This window comes from Aethalodelphis obliquidens, unplaced genomic scaffold, assembly GCF_003676395.1.
Source record: "Aethalodelphis obliquidens isolate GAN/ISIS:26980383/991018 unplaced genomic scaffold, ASM367639v1 scaffold82, whole genome shotgun sequence".
Taxonomy (NCBI): Eukaryota; Metazoa; Chordata; class Mammalia; order Artiodactyla; family Delphinidae; genus Aethalodelphis; species Aethalodelphis obliquidens.
Genome location: NW_020838026.1, coordinates 4042290 through 4059343, shown reverse-complemented (window position 1 = coordinate 4059343; position 17054 = coordinate 4042290). Strand labels below are relative to the sequence as shown.

General features: G+C 55.9%; 1 protein-coding gene across 4 annotated transcripts in view; it reads left to right on the top strand.

The window, feature by feature from the left end:
• Positions 1-6499, top strand: part of ST14 (ST14 transmembrane serine protease matriptase) — a 35284-nt gene extending 28785 nt beyond the window's left edge. For 3 of the 4 annotated variants that reach the window (XM_027092949.1, XM_027092948.1, XM_027092950.1), the window contains exons 17-19: positions 4994-5268; positions 5611-5747; positions 5824-6499. In XM_027092949.1, coding sequence (XP_026948750.1) covers positions 4994-5268; positions 5611-5747; positions 5824-5985 — 574 coding nt within the window. In that variant the 3' untranslated portion in view covers positions 5986-6499. Of the gene's footprint in view, positions 1-148; positions 231-4993; positions 5269-5610; positions 5748-5823 lie in introns of those variants that run through there. The other variant, XM_027092951.1, reaches the window with a different exon arrangement.
• Positions 6500-17054: the final 10555 nt, after the last annotated feature.

Here is a 17054-nt window from a genome sequence, read left to right as displayed (position 1 = left end):
ATGTTTCCTGGGGTGGAAAGGCCCTGTGTCTGTGAGTCGTGCCCAGGTGAGGCAGGGCCGGGACTAGAGGGGTGGCAGACCCCCTAGGATGGGGCTTAATAACAGAAGTAATAAAAATGAGTGTTTATTGGGTGCCCCTCTTGTCCAGCGGGATCTCAGTGCCTCTCCTAACAGCCCAGGCAGACAGGTCTGAACACGTCCCCGTTTTACAGAAACGGAGGGTCAGAGAGGTAAGGACATTTGCCTGAGGTGGTACAGCTTTTAAGAGGCAGAGCCAGACTGGGGCCCATGTGTGTGGATTCCAGAGCCGGTGCGGTCAGCCTCTGCACGGTGGAGACCCCTCGGGACCCTTTCATTCACCGCCTGGCCCTGGCTTGCCAGGCCACTGTGGGCGAGTTATTCACCTTCCTAGGCCTCAGGCTCCTGGGTGCTGATGGTGACGCTGTGATTTTTACGCTGAGAGGTGTGAGAAGGGAGCGCAGGGACGCACCTGAAGCGCTGAGCCCGTGCCTGGCGCACAGTAGGTGCTCAGCCCATCGTAGCCTCAGGTCCATGGCAGACCCGAGCCCGGTGCAGGGAGGGGCACCAAGCATGCCACTGGGCCATGCCGGCCTCTCAGGGCGGGTGGGCAGGGCCAGGCTTAGCAGGAGCAGGTGGCCCAGCGCCGGGGCTCTTTCTGACTTAGGTCCAGCCCGCCCAGGCCCTCTGGCCATTGGCTGCGGGAGGGGGACTGAGGGGACAGCTTGCTCCTGGAGACTCGGGCACAGGGGTCCCCCTCACCCAGGGCCTTCCTGCCGGGCGCCTGCCCTCCTGCCACGGGCAGCTGCGTGGGAAGGGGACCCAGGGTGCCACGGTCGCCCCTTGGCCAAGAGAGAGCGGGACCACCATGGACTTCCGGGACAGACAGGACCCATAGCATGATGTAGGCCTAAGGCCAGACACTGGGGCCGGTCAGACAGGTGCACATGCTGAGGATGATGTAACAGCAGAGGCTTGGGGGGAGTGGGGTCAGTGGTGGACCCCGGGCGCTGCTGGGCTGGTGAAGTGCAGCCTGGTCCAGCCTGTCCCGCTCTTCTCACTGTGTCACACTCCACTCCACTCTGGGCAGAAGCGACCTGCTTTCTTCTTGGGGTGATGGGAGCTTACTTCAGAATTTTTAGAATGAACTTATCATTCTGGAGCGTGGACAAGTTGCAAAGATAGGACGCAATTTCCCCATACCCCCGCCCAGTTTCCCTTGATGTTATCATGCTGCCGGTCCCTTACTAGGAACTTGCCTCCGGGCTGCCTCGGGGCTCCCCCCCAGGCTCCCTGGCACCGGTTTCACACCAGCATCCTTTCTGCTGCAGGAGTTTGTCCAGGTGCCCCCTTTGTGTCTGTTGTCCTGTCCCCCCAGTCTCCTCTGGTCCGGGACGATTTCTCAGTCTTTGTGTGTTTTTTGTGACCTGGACAGTCTGGAGGCCAGGGGCCCTGTAGAGTGCCCCCATCTGGATGCATCTGAGGTTGTTCTCGTGATTAGACTGGGGTCATGAGTGTTTGGAAGAAAGTCACGTTGTATCAGCAGGTAAATGATGTCAACGTGGCTTATCTCTGGTGATACTCAGCTCATGTCGGTCATCTGGTTAAGATGGTGATGACTGCTCTCTCCACTCGGAAGTGTTTCCCCCTTCTGTACTCTATTCTTTGAAAATGAGTCAGTGTGGAATTGCTTTGTAAGGAAGCTTTGTCCCTCTCTCCTGTGTATTTATTTAATCATCTATTTATGTTTGTAGGGACTCGTGCATATATTTATATTTCGGGTTGTAATCCAATACCGTGTTGTTTACTGTCGCTAGATTATTCCAGAGCCGACCACTGAGAGCTCTCCAGGCTGGCGCCCGGCTCCCTAGGACATGCCCCCATTCTTCTGTTTTTCTGAGCCACCTCCTTGCTTTCGGACACCACCTGGTACTCTAGGCTCATCCTGTATTTTCCTGGTCCAGCCCTAGAACTAGGCATTCTGTGAGAAGAAACCAAGATCTGGGTCCTCTGCACCCACACAGCCGCCACAGTCCCCGTTCCTAGCCCCGTCTGCAGGGTGAGCTGGGATGTGCGTGGACTTCCTGAAGCACCTGCCCCTGGGCCCTGCCCGGCTTCTTCCTCTTTCCCTTGCTTCACCTTTTCATTTCTCATTTCCTTTTCCTTCATCTTCTCCTGCTCAGCAGTCTTACTTCTGCCCATTAATGCCCTCAACAGCCATTGCTACCATTGGCACCGGGAGAGAAAGCTGAATTAGACTTGGTCCCTGCACTTCCAGACGTCCCAGGGTAGGGGGACAAGTTGCCATACACATGCGCACGTAGTACGGGCTGTGCCAGAGCTGGGGGGAGGCTGCCGAGGGCCCAGTGTGTGGGTTAGAGCTCCCCTGAGTGCTGGGGAGGGTGGCTGCTAGGAGTGCCTTTATGGGCAGGGTGTCTGGTCTGCTGTTGAAACGTGAGGGTGTTTGTCAGTGGACCAGGTGACTCAGACCTTCCAGACAAAGGGAGGGTTGTGAGCAGGGACAGGCAGGGAGGAAGTGTGCCAGGACCTGGAGTGCAGGTACTTTGGACACATTTCTGAGTCAGCAAGCGATCAGCAAGGGTGTTACCGAGAGGTGGCATCTCATGGTCAAGGGCATGGGCTGCTGGGTTCAGACGGTTGGCCCAAGACCACCTTGACTGGCTGGGGGATAAGAAGACGTAACACGTCGGGCGCCAGAAGAGTGCTTGGCGTGGTCGGCTGTGTCGACCTCTGCCTTTCGCCTTAGGTCTTGACGGAATGGCCGGGGTTTATCTGCAGGTGTTTCTTTGCCGCCATCTAACCCATCGCTGCTGAGTTGCCTCTTAACGCTTGGGCCTTCACCATTCTTTCTGTGTTTGCCGTCCAGCTGATGTGCTTGTGACGATGCAGCACAGGGATGTCACCAGTCGGCTCGACATGACCAGCTTTGGGGCTTTTTTTTCTCCAAGAGGTCCTTCATGACCTTGTGGAGTTTTCACACTGTGTCTTTTCTTGTCCTGCTTTTGTTTCTCTTCTTTGTCTTCTGGAAGTTCCAGGCCCTCTCTGGTGACTGACACTGAAGTCTTCTCAGATTCCTTCTGCTGTCGGACACAGTACTCATCGGCGAGCTCGAGCACACAGATCACTGCTAAGCTGTGCTTCACTAGACGTTCACGTACCCCTTTCTGAGCCATTTCCGAGTTAGGCGCAGCCATCGTGGCACGTCTTCCCCGAGGACGGCAGGCGGCGTCTCCCAAGAACAGGGAAACCCTCCCATGTAACCACCACATGGTTATCGCATCCGGAAACGATCGCACTGACGTAGCACTGTTAGCTGGCATATGGTCCGCATTTCAGATTCCTCCAGTTCTCCCAGTATTTATAGGTTTTTTAAAAAGGTAGGATCCAGTCAAGGGATATGCTTTGTTTTAAGTCATTAGTTTTGACTCGTCTCTTTAAAATGTAGAACAGTCTCTCCCAGCCTTTTAATTTTTGTTCTTTAATGGCAGTACGTTTTTGAAAAGTCCAGGATGTTATTTTGCAGAATGTCTCTCGATCTGGTTGGTTTTGGTTGTTGTTTCATGATTAGAGTTAGGTTACATTTTTTTTTTTCTGGTCAGGAAACACTGCATAGGTGATGTGTCCTCAGGAAGTCCATAATACCCCATCAGTGGTGACGATTTGGAGAAAAGTCTGATTACTTGGTTAGGGTGGTGTCTACCAGTACTTATAAAGGTGCTTCCCCCGTTGGCTATGACTCTTGGGTGATGCTTTGAATTGGTGTGTATCTTTTTTTTTAATATTTACGTATTTATTTATTTGGCTGCATGAGGTCTTAGTTGCGGCATGCGGGATCTTCCTTGCCGCGTGCAGGATCTTTAGTTGCGGCATGTGGGATCTTTTCTTTTAGTTGCCGCACGCAGGATCTAGTTCCCTGACAAGGGGTCGAACCCGGGCCCCCTGCGCTGGGAGCGCAGAGTCTTAACCACTGGACCAGGAGGGAAGTCCCAGTGTGGCTATCTTGTTACCCAGTGGTTTTTAGCATCTGTTGATGATTCTTGCGTGTATCGGTTATTGCTGTGGTAGGTGTGAAATATGACTTATTGTGTCATTTCTTCTGTATTTATTAGCTGGTGTTTTTCTGTAAAGCACAGCTTTCCTTCTCTTCTTATAAATTATTTTGAGATTATTTTTTAGCTTCAGGATAGATTCTCCTCCGCTTCTTATATTGTTTATCCCGTATAGCGCTCTAACCCCGTAGTTTACTTTGGTGTCCATATGAGCCAGATCTTGACTAGTGAAAGCCTTGTCCTACTGGCCCCGCCCTTGGGCCAGCTCCCACTCACTTCTGGTAACACAGGATATTCCTGGTTCACTCTATGTGCTGCTTGCTCCAGACCTGAAATCAGCCACTCCTCCAAGGAGCCTTGGTTCCCTTCCATGGGGAAGGATCGTCAGAAGCCACGTTCTGTCTGCTGTTGGGGATGCCATGGCTCTGAGGCCATCATCTTTCTGAACAGCCGTGAGCTCTTCCTGCTCTGATGGCATGTCAGCAGCATGGGTTTCTTCTCTCCTCCGCCTCTGCCTGTTGGTGTCTCCCTTTTCCCACGTGGGAAACTGGGTCCCAGCAACACCAGGGTCTTGTCTTTTTACTGGTTCAGTCGTCCCATACACAGTAGTCAGAATTGCTGCACCATCCCGCTGCCGACGACAAACCTGGTGAAGTTCCATCTACTTTTCAGCTCCTCTGGTACTTAAAGTATGTACCGCTGTGTTAGAGAAGTATTTGGATTGATGTGTCCCTTCCATGGAAGGGTAGATTAATGAGAAGGGAAATCTTTTTGGTAATGAGATAAGCGAGGGCAGCTGAGCATCGTCCTGGGGTGGGCGCGGGCTCGGGTCGAGGGGCACAGGGCACGGGGCCGAGGGCGCCGGCTCAGGCCTCCCTCTCCGCCCGTCCTCCGGCCCCCGGCAGGTACTCTGACCACAGCATGTGGACCGCCTTCCTGGGCCTGCACGACCAGAGCAAGCGCAGCGCCCCCGGGGTGCAGGAGCGCCGGCTGCAGCGCGTCATCTCCCACCCCTTCTTCAACGACTTCACCTTTGACTACGACATCGCGCTGCTGCAGCTGGAGCAGCCGGCCGAGTACAGTGCTACCGTGCGGCCCATCTGCCTGCCGGACGCCGCGCATGCCTTCCCCGCCGGCAAGGCCATCTGGGTCACCGGCTGGGGCCACACGCAGGAGGGAGGTGAGCAGGGGCGGAGGTGAAGTTGGGGTGAGGGGCTGACAGCTCTGCCCGCAGTCCAACCGCTGTGGGATGGGGGGGGGGGCCTCGTGGCCGTCCTTCTGTCCCTCCCTTTATCACACGCCTTCCCAGGGTGGGTATCGGATTCCTCACCCGACAGATGGTCAGCGCGGCCTGATCACTCTGCCCTGCTGCACAGCATCCCATCCTGGAGACGTGCCCTCAGGTTTTAGCCACGTGTGGGCCGCGGGCATCCGCGCTATTTCGGGGGCTCTGCTGGTCGGGTCCCCCCGCTGACTGCCGGCCTCCCCTCCCGCCCTGGCCCCCCCTTCTGCTGCCTCCCAGGCACCAGGGCGCTGATCCTGCAGAAGGGCGAGATCCGCGTCATCAACCAGACCACGTGCGAGCGCCTGCTGCCGCAGCAGATCACCGCGCGCATGATGTGCGTGGGCTACCTCAGCGGCGGCGTGGACGCCTGCCAGGTGGGCCGGCGGGGCTGGGGGCGGCGCGGAGGGGCGGGGCGGCGGGGCTCGGTGCCAAGGCCTGGTCTCCCCGCAGGGCGATTCCGGGGGCCCGCTGTCCAGCCCGGAGGCCGATGGGCGGATGTTCCAGGCCGGCGTGGTGAGCTGGGGCGACGGCTGCGCGCAGAGGGACAAGCCAGGCGTGTACACGAGGCTCTCCGTGTTTCGGGACTGGATTAAACAGCAGACCGGGGTGTAGCGGCGAGGTGCCACCCCAGGTGCGCACGTGCGGGCTGAGGACGGGATTGCTGCCCGGACCCCCGGCTTGGCCCCCGGAACCCAGACTGGGACCTGATCCCCGAGTCTCTGGAGATGGCGACTCGCCCGCAGGCCTCTCACCCACCCCACACCCCCAGCTTCCCAAGCGCGTTCGGGGAGGGGAGGGGAGGACGCCTGGCAGTGCCAGGCCGGAGGTTTGAAGACACAGCCTTTCGGCCCTGGCGCCACGCTGGGCCGGAGGCTCTTTTCCTCGGATACAGGGAAGGCTGGCTTCGTCTGCCTCAGATATAGGACCAGCTCTTGTTTGGACTTTGGGGCCCCTTGGGCGGGGCTGGTGGGACACCACGGGCTCCCAGGGTCTCCTGCTTCAGGAAATCCAGGCCTGAGGGACCTGGAAGTCAGCCGGGTCCAAGGTTCGAATGTTTTGCCGGCTCCCAGGGCGGGGTTCAGTGTGTATATTTGTGTGTATGAGTAAAACACTTTATTTCTTTTTAGGTAATTTTTCTTTCTTACTGGAGTTGATGGGCTCCCCTAGCCCCAGCAGCAAGAAACTGGGTTTAAATTCCCCTCAGCACAGAGCCTGGAGTCAGGCTGAGAGTGGGGACCACAGTGCCCTGGACGGTCCCCAGGCCAGCACAGGGCTGTGTTTCCTCCCTTACCTGAAGCTCCCCAGACAGGGCCTGGTGCCGGGACAGGAGGGGTGGGACGGGGTGCCGCTCTCCGGGATGGGGGAGGAGCTTTGTCCTGGCGGTTTCGGTCAGGTGGGGAGATGGTCACGCGAATGCTCTGTGTGTGTGTGTGTGTGTGTGTGTACGTGCACCTGTGCGCCTGCGCTTGCACACTCGGACACGAGCGTGTGCGTGAACTCACGGCTGTCCAGCGTGGGCTGAGTGGGTGGGTCCCGATGATGCCGCCTCCCTTGAGGCTTCTCCCATGTCTAGTGCTGTCCTTCCTCCTTTGATTTTTTCCTTAGTAAATTACAGTATTCTCTCCCTTCTTGCTTGGGATGACTCAGAGGGACAGAGACGAGGATCTGGGGAGGGCTCAGGGAGTTCTTGAGAAGATGTTTGAGGGCCTTCCGTATGCCAAGGCTCTGTACGAGCTGGGGCTGGGGGATAGCAGCAGACCTAGGAAGAGAAATCAGATGGCCGTGTGAGGGAGGGTGGGTGGTCTTCGCTCATTGCTGTATCGCCAGCTCAGCTCCTAGAAGATGCTAACACATATTTGTTGACTGAATGGTCTTTGCTCTCTATGTGTTTTGGAAACCAAAGGGAACAATCTGGGCAGACTTCCTGGAGGAGGTGAGCTGCCTCTTTCATTTTAGCCTGAGGGCCTTACCCTCTGGAAGGAGGGAGAAGTTTTGTCTTGACAGCTGTGCAAGCATCCACATTGGGTTTTCCTTCCAGGGAAGGGAAAGGGTATCATTTTTGCCCAGGTGTGGGGAGTAGGAGAATGAAGGTGCTGTCAGAAGACCCTGTGCAGATGGTGCCGAGTGTACATACCTGGTGTGTAGGGAGAGGCTTCACTTGTGGTCTGGTTCCCAAGGGTGAGAGCCCCTCAGGCAGCCAGGCCTGGCCTGTGCCTACCCACAGCACCACTCTCCTGTCGGCACCTGACATGGTCCAGAAGACGCTCTCCCCAGGTCAGAAACGCAGGCAGGGTCATGAGACGACTTCACTGTCCCCTAAAGGCACAGGGGCTCCCTCTCCACAGCCCTCTGTCCCAGTCTATGGTGGTTTCTCAGCCTCATTGTTATCCTCCTGGGGCCCTTTGGGGTCACCCCGCTGCCTCAGGGGTCTCACCGGCATGTCCGGGCTGGGACTGGGCAGGTCATCCAGGACAGCGTTCCCACAGCGTGGCCCTGGGGCCAGGAGCATCCGCACCACCTGGGGCGTCGCAGAGACTCAATTCTCACACTTCACCCAGACCTCCGGCATCAGAGGTTCTGGGAGGCGGGGCGCAGCCGTCTGCTTTAACAAGCCTTCCGGGTGATTCTGACGAACCACAGGGCTAAGAGCATCCGCATCTCTGAGTGCCCACCAGGTGCCCGGCACTGCGCTTTGCAGGCGTGTCCTGCGGTCCTGGCAGGGTCCTGGAAGCCACAAACATTTGACACCTGGAAACCGAACAAAGCATCAGTGCCTTTCAAAAGACTGTGGAGCCAAATCCAGCGTTACTTCTGACCACAGATAAGAATCGGCTAAGACTCCTTAGCTAGTGGGAAGTCAGTCTCGTCTTCGAGCTGTAATGAAGACAGAGGCCCGAGCACAGTCAGGGCTGACGACAGGAGTGACAGCCGGCCCGGGTCTGCTCCTCTCTGCCGAGGGCAGCGGCGCCGGCACCAGCCCTGAGCCACCGCCTCAGCTTCCCGCACCCGGGTGCAGGCCTGGGGAGAGACTAGTGACCAAAGCTGTTCCGCACACATTTTCATGTCCAGTTCAAGAACTCCAGCTCCAAGTGTGTGAGCAAGTTCAGTTCCGCCCGTGCAGCCTGCTGTGGCCGCAGCTAGGCCCACGACGGTGCAGTGCCGTTCGTGTGACCGCACCCAGGCAACCAGGCAGCGCTGCCCCAGGCAGGCACACGGGCCTGTGCACAAGGCGCTGCCTCGGCTTCATGCTCTCTGTTGCCTTCGGTTGGGTCCCCACAAAAGCTCAACGAACCACTGTGAGGCCTTTTCCCGACTGACTAGCCTGTTCTAGTTGCTAGGGTCTTGCCATCTCTCTGGTCCCCAAACTACCCTGCGTCTCACTTGTTTTAGCCACCAATCACAAGCATTAAAATGGAAGTTCAGTCAGTGTTTCATCCTATTTCGTGGACAGGGATCTGATCCAGACCTGGATCCTGCAGGAGGAACAGTCTGCAGGGACCCAGGGCCGGGGTGGGGGTGGGGGTGGAACCAGAAGGGCGTAGGGAAGCTGTTCAGCCACCAGGGGGCACCGCAGGGCTTCCCAGGCCGCCAGCCTCCCGGTGGCCAAGGTGCTGTCACGGGAGAGGGGCCCTCGCTGCGTAGGGTGGGGAGGTGGGTTGGGACGGACCCCAGGCCCAGCCGCTCTCGGAAGGCTGTCTCCTGCAGCTTCCAGTCCCTTCGTGCCCCATCTCAGGTGGGCAGCAGGAGGCCCCGCACCCACCCCTCCCTGCGGCAGGGGCCTGCTGGCCCTCAGGCTCTGGGACCCGGAGGATGAACATGCCCAGGGCGGGGTCAAAAGAGCTTTAGGGTTTGAGGACAGAGGTGACCAGTGGCAGGAGGTGGGTGTTATCTCCCGGAGGAGCAAGCGTGGAACGATACCCGTTACCACAGCTGACAGATGCTGCAGCCCGTGGGCAGGTACATTCTTACACACACACACACACACACCCGGTCCTGGAAACACGGCCTGGCTGTTACCACAGGACACCCTCCCTCTCTGGGGCACGTGGCATGCCCACAGATTCAATTCAGGGGGCCTCCCTCAGCTCTCTGTGATGGAATGAGGCCTCCCACTTTCCCAGGCTTGGAATCACGAGGGTGTGTGTGTTTTGCACACCTGCAGCCACACGTAAGGGAGATTGGACCTTAAAGCCGGTGTTTCTCAGACTTGAGTTTCTTGGAACACTGAAGCTCCAACATATCTACCATCTAATGAAAGAGCCACTTTACTTGTCTGATGTAAACCTCACAACAGCCCTATGGTCGTTCCCACTTTACAACAGAAAACCACGGCGCCAAGAGTGTAAGTAACCGCCCAAGGTCCCACATCTAGTCTCCTAGGACCCGGGCACCTAGGCTCTGTCCCCCATAGACTCTGTTACTCACACACCGTCGTTTCACGAGGGAAGGAACTTCTCGCGGGTAGAATGAAGGGGCCACGTTCTCAGAGACCCTGTGGGCCAGCCCCTAGGCTCGAGTCCCCCTTGCTTTGGGGAACTCCAACAGACCTGGTCACGAGGCCTCCCTGCCGTGAGAGCTATTGTCCAGGTGAGGGGTTTGCTCCAGGTGGGCAGTGCACTCATTCTCCATCTGCTTTGCCAGCCCGGGTGGGACGCCGCTGTTTACTGGGTCCCTGGGGTCCACCTGGCCCAAAGCGGGGGGGCGTTTGCATCAGCCCTCGTGCCATTTCAACTCGTCCGGTAAGGGTGATGGGCCGAGGGAGGGAAGGGGGAAGTGTCCGTTGGAAGGGGGTCCGGGCAACTGCTTTCAGGTCACCAGGCTGGGGTTCCTCAGGGTGGCAATCTGGAACAGAGCTTGGAAAGCCACCAAATACCACTCAGATGATGAGAGCAGGCCCCCAAGCAGGAATATGAACATTTATCACCTGCTTTTACGTCTTCGGGTTGACCTAGAAGATCGTTCCAACCGTTCTTCCACAAGGTGACAAACACGGCATTGACAGCGGGGAGTGAAGACGTCAGAGGGGCTTTGAGCAAGTGGTGCTTCCTCTAGGCCTGGGCGTGGACAGGCTCCTCCCTGAGGAGAGGGAGCCGCCTCTGGCACAACAGGAAAAGGGGGATCAAGGGGGACCTGGGTGCCGGCCGAGCGTGAGGGGGGCCTGGGTCCAGATTCCCTTTATGTTCTGGCTGTCCTCGCCCCCCACACCCCTGCTCCCCGCAAGAGAGATGCTGAAGAAAGAGCAGCCCTTGACTCTCAGATCAGCACTTGCACGACGCGCTGATTGCTTCTGGTCTGATATGCCTACGGTGATGACTGTATTTTGGTGAAGAAACCCCAGCTCTTCGGATTTCAGTTCATTATCTGTTTCCCCCTTTTCTTCTCCAGAGGGCTGCGCGCTCCTGTGCCATTGCCCTGCACCTGCAGCTCCGAGGCTGTTTTTCTGCCTTTTCCCTTCATCTCCAGTTGTTTCCTAAAAAGTCAGGGTCCAGAGCTGTTTCCAGGCGAGGTGGAATCAACTCCATCGTCTGGTTGTTCCGCTGCCTCAGAATCTTCCAGCGGGAGGGCTGTGTATTTTCCTGGGGTGCAAACTTAGCTTGCCCTTCCCCTTGGCTCTGTGCTTTCCTCCACCACACGCTTCCTTCACCCTGAGGTTATCACGATTTTCCCTGCCCACGCCCATGTGGTCAGGAATAACTCAGTCTCCCTGCCAGACCTCTCTTCTGGAACTTCATACAGACTTGTTTAACTCGAAAAAAAACTCTTCCACCCTTAGCCTGTGTTCTTTTTCCAAAGAGCTGCAAGTACACGGTGTGTGTGGGGGAGGGCTGGGGGACAGGAGAAGGACCAGGTCCCGAGAGGAGGGTAGGGGAGCTCTCTCCTTCCCTCTCCCTCTCCCTCCTTCTCTCTCTCTCTCTCTCTCTCTCTCTCTCTCTGTCAGACAACAGCTCCCGAAGGAAACAGGGCATCAGATACCTCTTTGAATTTCATAACCTAGGTACTGTCCAAATACTTAAAAGGACAAGAAAAATGTGTAGAAACAGACTAGAAAAAATTGAAATCTATGTTTGGAACACATGACCCTTGCAAAAAAACGGTTAAAAAATGGCTTATTTATACCAGCCAGAAGAAAGGATGAGGAAAGAAGTCATGGATTCGACAGGCTTTTGCCGAGGGTCGCCCTGCGCCCTTCGTGACTTGGGAAGAGGGATGAGGGCTGCTTCAGGCTCGTCGGGCCTGGCCTTGCAGACGCTGGGAAGCAGGTCCTGGAGCCCGTCGGGGGCCCTTGGTGGGTGGGAGGGAGTTCACATTCCCAGGAGGTGTGAGGTCACAGGGCCTGGCCACTTGCCTCCCCGGGCCTCTGTGACCCTCCAGTTGCTCAGTGGGATAACATCTGCCTGAGGGCTGCCCTTTTAGAACTGGAAGGACACCTCCATTCAACCTCACAGCTGGAAAGAAGCTTTGGAGGTCAGGTAGGTAGGAACCTGCTCTGCACACCTACCCTGCCGACGTGTCTGTCCCGCCGCTGTCCTCGCTGGGGAGGGTCCGGCAGCTCAGCTGCTCCGGTGATATCTACGAAGTGTCAGTAACGGGGCAGTGCGTGCCGAGTGCCTCGTGTGCATCACATCACTGCATCCTCCCCACGGCATCTCGCTCAAGGTTCCTCAGAAAGAGAAGAGGAAGGATGCAAACCCAGCCGCTGGACTCCAAAGCCCGTGCAGTTAAGTCCTGGACTGCCTTCCAGAGGCAGGGCACCCCCAACCTGAAGCCTGGAGGATCCAGGGCCTCTTGCCAGGCGATCAGCTCCGTGGCTTAGGCACACGTGGAAAAGGCCAAAATGAACTAGCTGGGCTCTGAAAGGGCTCCTTCAGCGTCTCAAAATCTTTCCTGTTCCTATTTCCTTGGCTACTACCCCCGGCAGCCCCTGGGCATTTCCCTTTCTCAGGGGCCAAACCATCTGCTTTCTCTTATTCCTCCACCTAGGGCTAGTGGGGAATGGAGGGACAGAACGTTTCCTTGAGGTCTTGACCGTGGGCAGCTGGACAATGTGCTCTGACCTGTGACTCAGAAGGGTCACTTCTGCCCTCAGCTTCCTCCCTTGAGCCATTCATGTCTGCTGAATGCTGGCTGGCCTTGGGGGAAGCCAAAGCAAAAGGAACAGAGGCCCAAAGTGATGGGGGCACCTGGGCTTGGAGAAGTGACTGGAAAAGGAGGACTGGCAGAAGGCCTGCGGGGTCCTGCTGCGTCCAGGGAAATCCCCTTCCTCAGATTTTTCCAGTCCCAAAGAAGGAGCCACACAATGAGCCTGGGTGGGGTGACAGAAATGTTTCTGGGTCACCAATGACAAGGACTTTCACTGGGACCTGGGGGAATGTCGCAACCGGAGCTGAAAAGACAGTCCATTTTGCTCTAGTTCAAAGGCTTTTGAAAAATAAACGAGTGGTTAACAGTTTGAACTGTTTCGCTGGGTATTTATTTTAAACAAAAGCCTTTTAATTAGGTTTAATAAATATTTTGTAAGTTTGGCTTAAAGGCAAAGAAAGATTCTTTCGAGTCCCTGCCCTGGGGATCATTCTAGGTGAGAGCAGTAGGGGGCGCTCACGCCCTGCACGCCATAGGCACAGTCGCTGAAGCAGCCGGTCTGGAAGGAAGGTGTGGGTGGCCCGCCAGTCTCCACGACCTCCTCCCACCCAGTTCATGGTGAGTCTTGGCAAAGCCCAGATGTGGAACCCTGTGTTCCCAAGTGTGGAAACACCACGTCTGGGCCCACTGTGAAGGCGGCTCTCCAGTGGCTGTGCTGCCTTTCCTCTTCCCGACCCCTCACCCCAGAGTGCGAACTTCATGGGCAGTGGCCACCATGGGAAACTCACCGTCCTGGAGAGGCTGGCAGGCGCTGGACGGCCAGCTCCGTAAGTGCAGCAGGGCTCGCTTACGTGACTCTGGAGCGCGTTCAGGGCTGGCATCACGCGGGCGTCCTTGGCAGACTCCTCGGCTGGAGCAGGTTTATGGGAGGCCCAGGAACTCGGGCGTCATGGTCACGGCCAGGGGGACTGAGCGTCCTCTTTCCTCTCTTCTTGGGGTCGGGGGGAGGGATAGAGGGCCCCCAGAAACTCCTCGGGTCGCCTTTTCCAGAATGTGGGTTTCCTCCCACTCAACGTACCTGGAAACGTTCCACGTCTCCAAGGTCAACACTGATCCCCGTCCGGCTTTCCTCACTGATGCCGTTTTCACGGACTAGGGAAGCTGATGAAGAGCTTCACTCCCCCACGAGCAGCTCATAATCAGGTGTTTCTCCCATCACTGAGAGTGAAAGTGAAAGGTAGGAAGCGTATTGAGGTTCGTGTTACACCTGTTTTTCATCTGTGACAGGACAGACTGCCATTATTATGGACCCATTTCCAGGATGTGTATTCGTCCCTCCTCACTGACTGACCTCTCACCGTGTGCCAGGCTCGGGCATGGGGGTGGGCAGGAGGAAAGCGAGGCTGGGAAGGTAAGCGGCTCACGAGCCCACACACGCTCCTGTCCTGTGCGTCAGTCACAGGAGGGAAAGAGCCTTCAAAAGGCAGGCGGCAGAGCTGAGGGTTTCATGAAAACCTCACCCATGTGCAGCTACTAAAAGGTGAGGTTTTGGCCCTGGAAAGGTCTTAAGCATATTTGTTACCGCATGTTCCTGTCACCCTAGATTAACATTATCTTGGACTGAGTCTGAATTACATTCAGCCCTGGCCTCCCCACATGCTTCTCATCCTCCTTGGGATTAGAAAACCCCTATTTTCTACTTATTACTCATGGGACTTCGTTATGGGTAATTTCTGGGAAGCAAGGACCAACCTTCCACGTCTACACTGAAAACAGATTATGCTTCTTATGTAACGTACTTGGAGTGACATGTGGGGAAGCAGAGAGAGCCCCCCCCAACCCCGGTCCGAGGTGCAGGCACCCGGGCGCTGAGGGCCATGCTGTGGGCTGAGCCCCGAGGAGGTATCTGGTTCCCACTGGAGCCTGGGGGTTGCTGGGCAGAACGAACTGCTGGGTTTTTCCTTTGCTCTTGGCTCTGCTCACCCCTCCAACCTACACTTTACGATGGGAGAGAAGCCGGAAAATCCACTGACGCACACGACAGCTGGGGTAAACCAGTGACTGAGGGACTTCTCTGGCGGCCCAGTGCTAAAGACTCCGCGCTTCCATTATGGTGGGTGCGGGTTCAAACCCTGGCCGGGGAACTAAGATCCTGCATGCCACTCGGCGTGGCCAAAAAATTAAAACCAAACAAAAAACCCCCAGTGACTGGGAGAGTCCAGGTGGGAAGGGATTCAGCAAACGGGAAAAACCTTTTACACCTGGTGCCTGTCAACAGAGGCAAATAAGGGGCTCCAACTGTTTGGCTCTGGGATGGCGGCTGTTGCTGACAGCGAGGGGTGGGGCACAGAAGAGCTTCTGGTCCCATTGTTTCAGGGGTGCAGGCCCAGGGCCCCCAGAGGGCGGGCCTGGTAGCAGCCCCAGGGAGGAGGTGCTGGGCGGGCAGGACTCCTGATATGGGGAGACCAGAACTGCAGATGGACCCTGACTGAAACGGAAGCCTCCCTTCTTCCCTTGCCCCTACTTCTCGTGTGTGTGTTTCTATGTATGCGTGTATACATCAATGTTTTGTGGCACTTAAAATGTGCAAGGCAAAGCTAGACCTTCCCCAAAGCTAATCCGTACCAGTCCCTCTCTCCTGGGACCACATGGAAGGCCCTGCCACGTTGGACAGTGGATCTGAATTCTCACTGGTGTCACACGGTCGTACCTGGGAGGCCACGGGAGCTGTGGAACCCCTGTTCTGGGTAGAAATTATGCATGGATGTACCTGGCACGTGCTGGGCAGGACTGGATGAATCGGTGCTTGGTTTTTCCACGCATATGCACGTTTCCCCGTTTAAATCTCATCCTTTCCCTAGGCCTTCCTTGCTGTACCTCTTCAAAAGGCACTTGATAAAACTTTCCAGGGCAGTTATGCGTACCTCCTCACGTCAGGAGGTTCTTGGGGAAGAGCAACCGTCTTCCAAAAGCCACTTCATGTTTCCTATGTCAATGGAGATTACACGCTGGCAGCCTACACCTCATCTCTGGGCTCCGTGTACGTAGGAGCCTGTGAGAGTCAATCCCCCTGTAGGAAAGGATGTGTCTGGGTATTTGATACACGCAGGTCTCTTAAACAGCACCTTGAACTTAGAAGCCAAAAATCTGGATACATACAACGAGCTGCATTAAAAAGTTAAATCTACAGCTGCTGCCGGTATCCAGCCTTTAAGCTCAGTTTCTAACTTAGAGCACCTGTTCCTTGGCCTGTGTTGGGGAAATAGCCTTCTTCTGAGTTTGTCCAGGAAAAGATGTCACACATGGAAACAAACTTCCTCCATCCTCCATGCTCAGTCTATGTCCCTTTTTAATCTACAGGCACATCCTGTTCTGCTCTGGCTTCTTCCCACAGAGGAGTGGGTGGGGAGCCCAGCCTCCCTCCTGAACATGCCTGGTAGCGCCCTTGACCTTGTGTGTGGACCCTCACCTGCTTGGACCTGGCTTACTGGCCATCCTCTCACCTTGGCCATCAAACTGCTCCCTTACCCACCCCCACACTTTACCTTCAGTGTTGGGCAAACCCCTTCCCCTCCACCCAGATGATGAACCCCACGAGGGCAAGGTTTCTGTTGTTCCGTTCCATGCTGTGCTTGCAGTGCCTGGAAGTGTCTCGTGTGGCAGACACTCAGTGTCTGTTGAAGGAAAGTAGAAGGAATGTAAGAAGCAGAGGAAAGCAGGACATGAGAAATGTCTTTGGAAATTTCAACCCCACCAACCTGGTTTAGTAGAAGCCAGGCTTTGCTATGAAAGGGCCACCCAGCTAAGTAACTTCCTTGCACGACTATTCCTAAACCTCTCCTCACCCTAACTCTGGGCTCAGCTCTGGAACCTGGCTCAGAACTCTGCCTAACTCTTTCTCTATTTTTGTCTAGGACACAGAGTTCCCCCTCAAAACCAAAGGGAGTTCCCTTAAGAATCTGACAACATCAAGTAAATAGCACTTGGAGGGCCTGAAATAGAGCTGATATTGTCCACTGTTCAGAGACTAGACATGCTTCAGATCCCAGCCCCACCCTCTCACCAAACCCTTCCCCAGACCCCTGCTCCAGTGCCACTCACGGCACCTTCCTCTAGGCTCTTCCCTGAACTACTTAAGTAATTCCTCAGTGATCGCAGTTCAGTCTGTGTGCCTTCCCTCTAATCTACTTCATGCTTGTTCTTAATCTTTCTAGAGCAAGCTCTGATTAAGTTGTCCCTCTGCCTCAAAATGTGTGATGCTTTTCTATTTCCTACCAAATTCAGTTCAAGTTCTTAAAGGCCTCCTCATCTGGTTCCAGTCTGCTTTCTAACATCTTCTCCCATTTTCTTTTCAGGGATACTGTAACTCTCAGCAAACCAAACCACTTTCACTCCCTGGACATTCCACCTCTTGTGCTCAGTGTTGTTTCCTAAGTGCCATCCCACCCCCATTTCTGCCAGTACAAATTTCTAGACCTCTTTACAAGGAGATTCCAGCTCAAATGTTCCTCCTCCACGTAGCCTCCCTGATCCCTCCAGCCAGGTCTCTCCCTCCAAATTGGCAGAGGACATGCTTTGCTGTTTCCCTCATGGTACTCAGT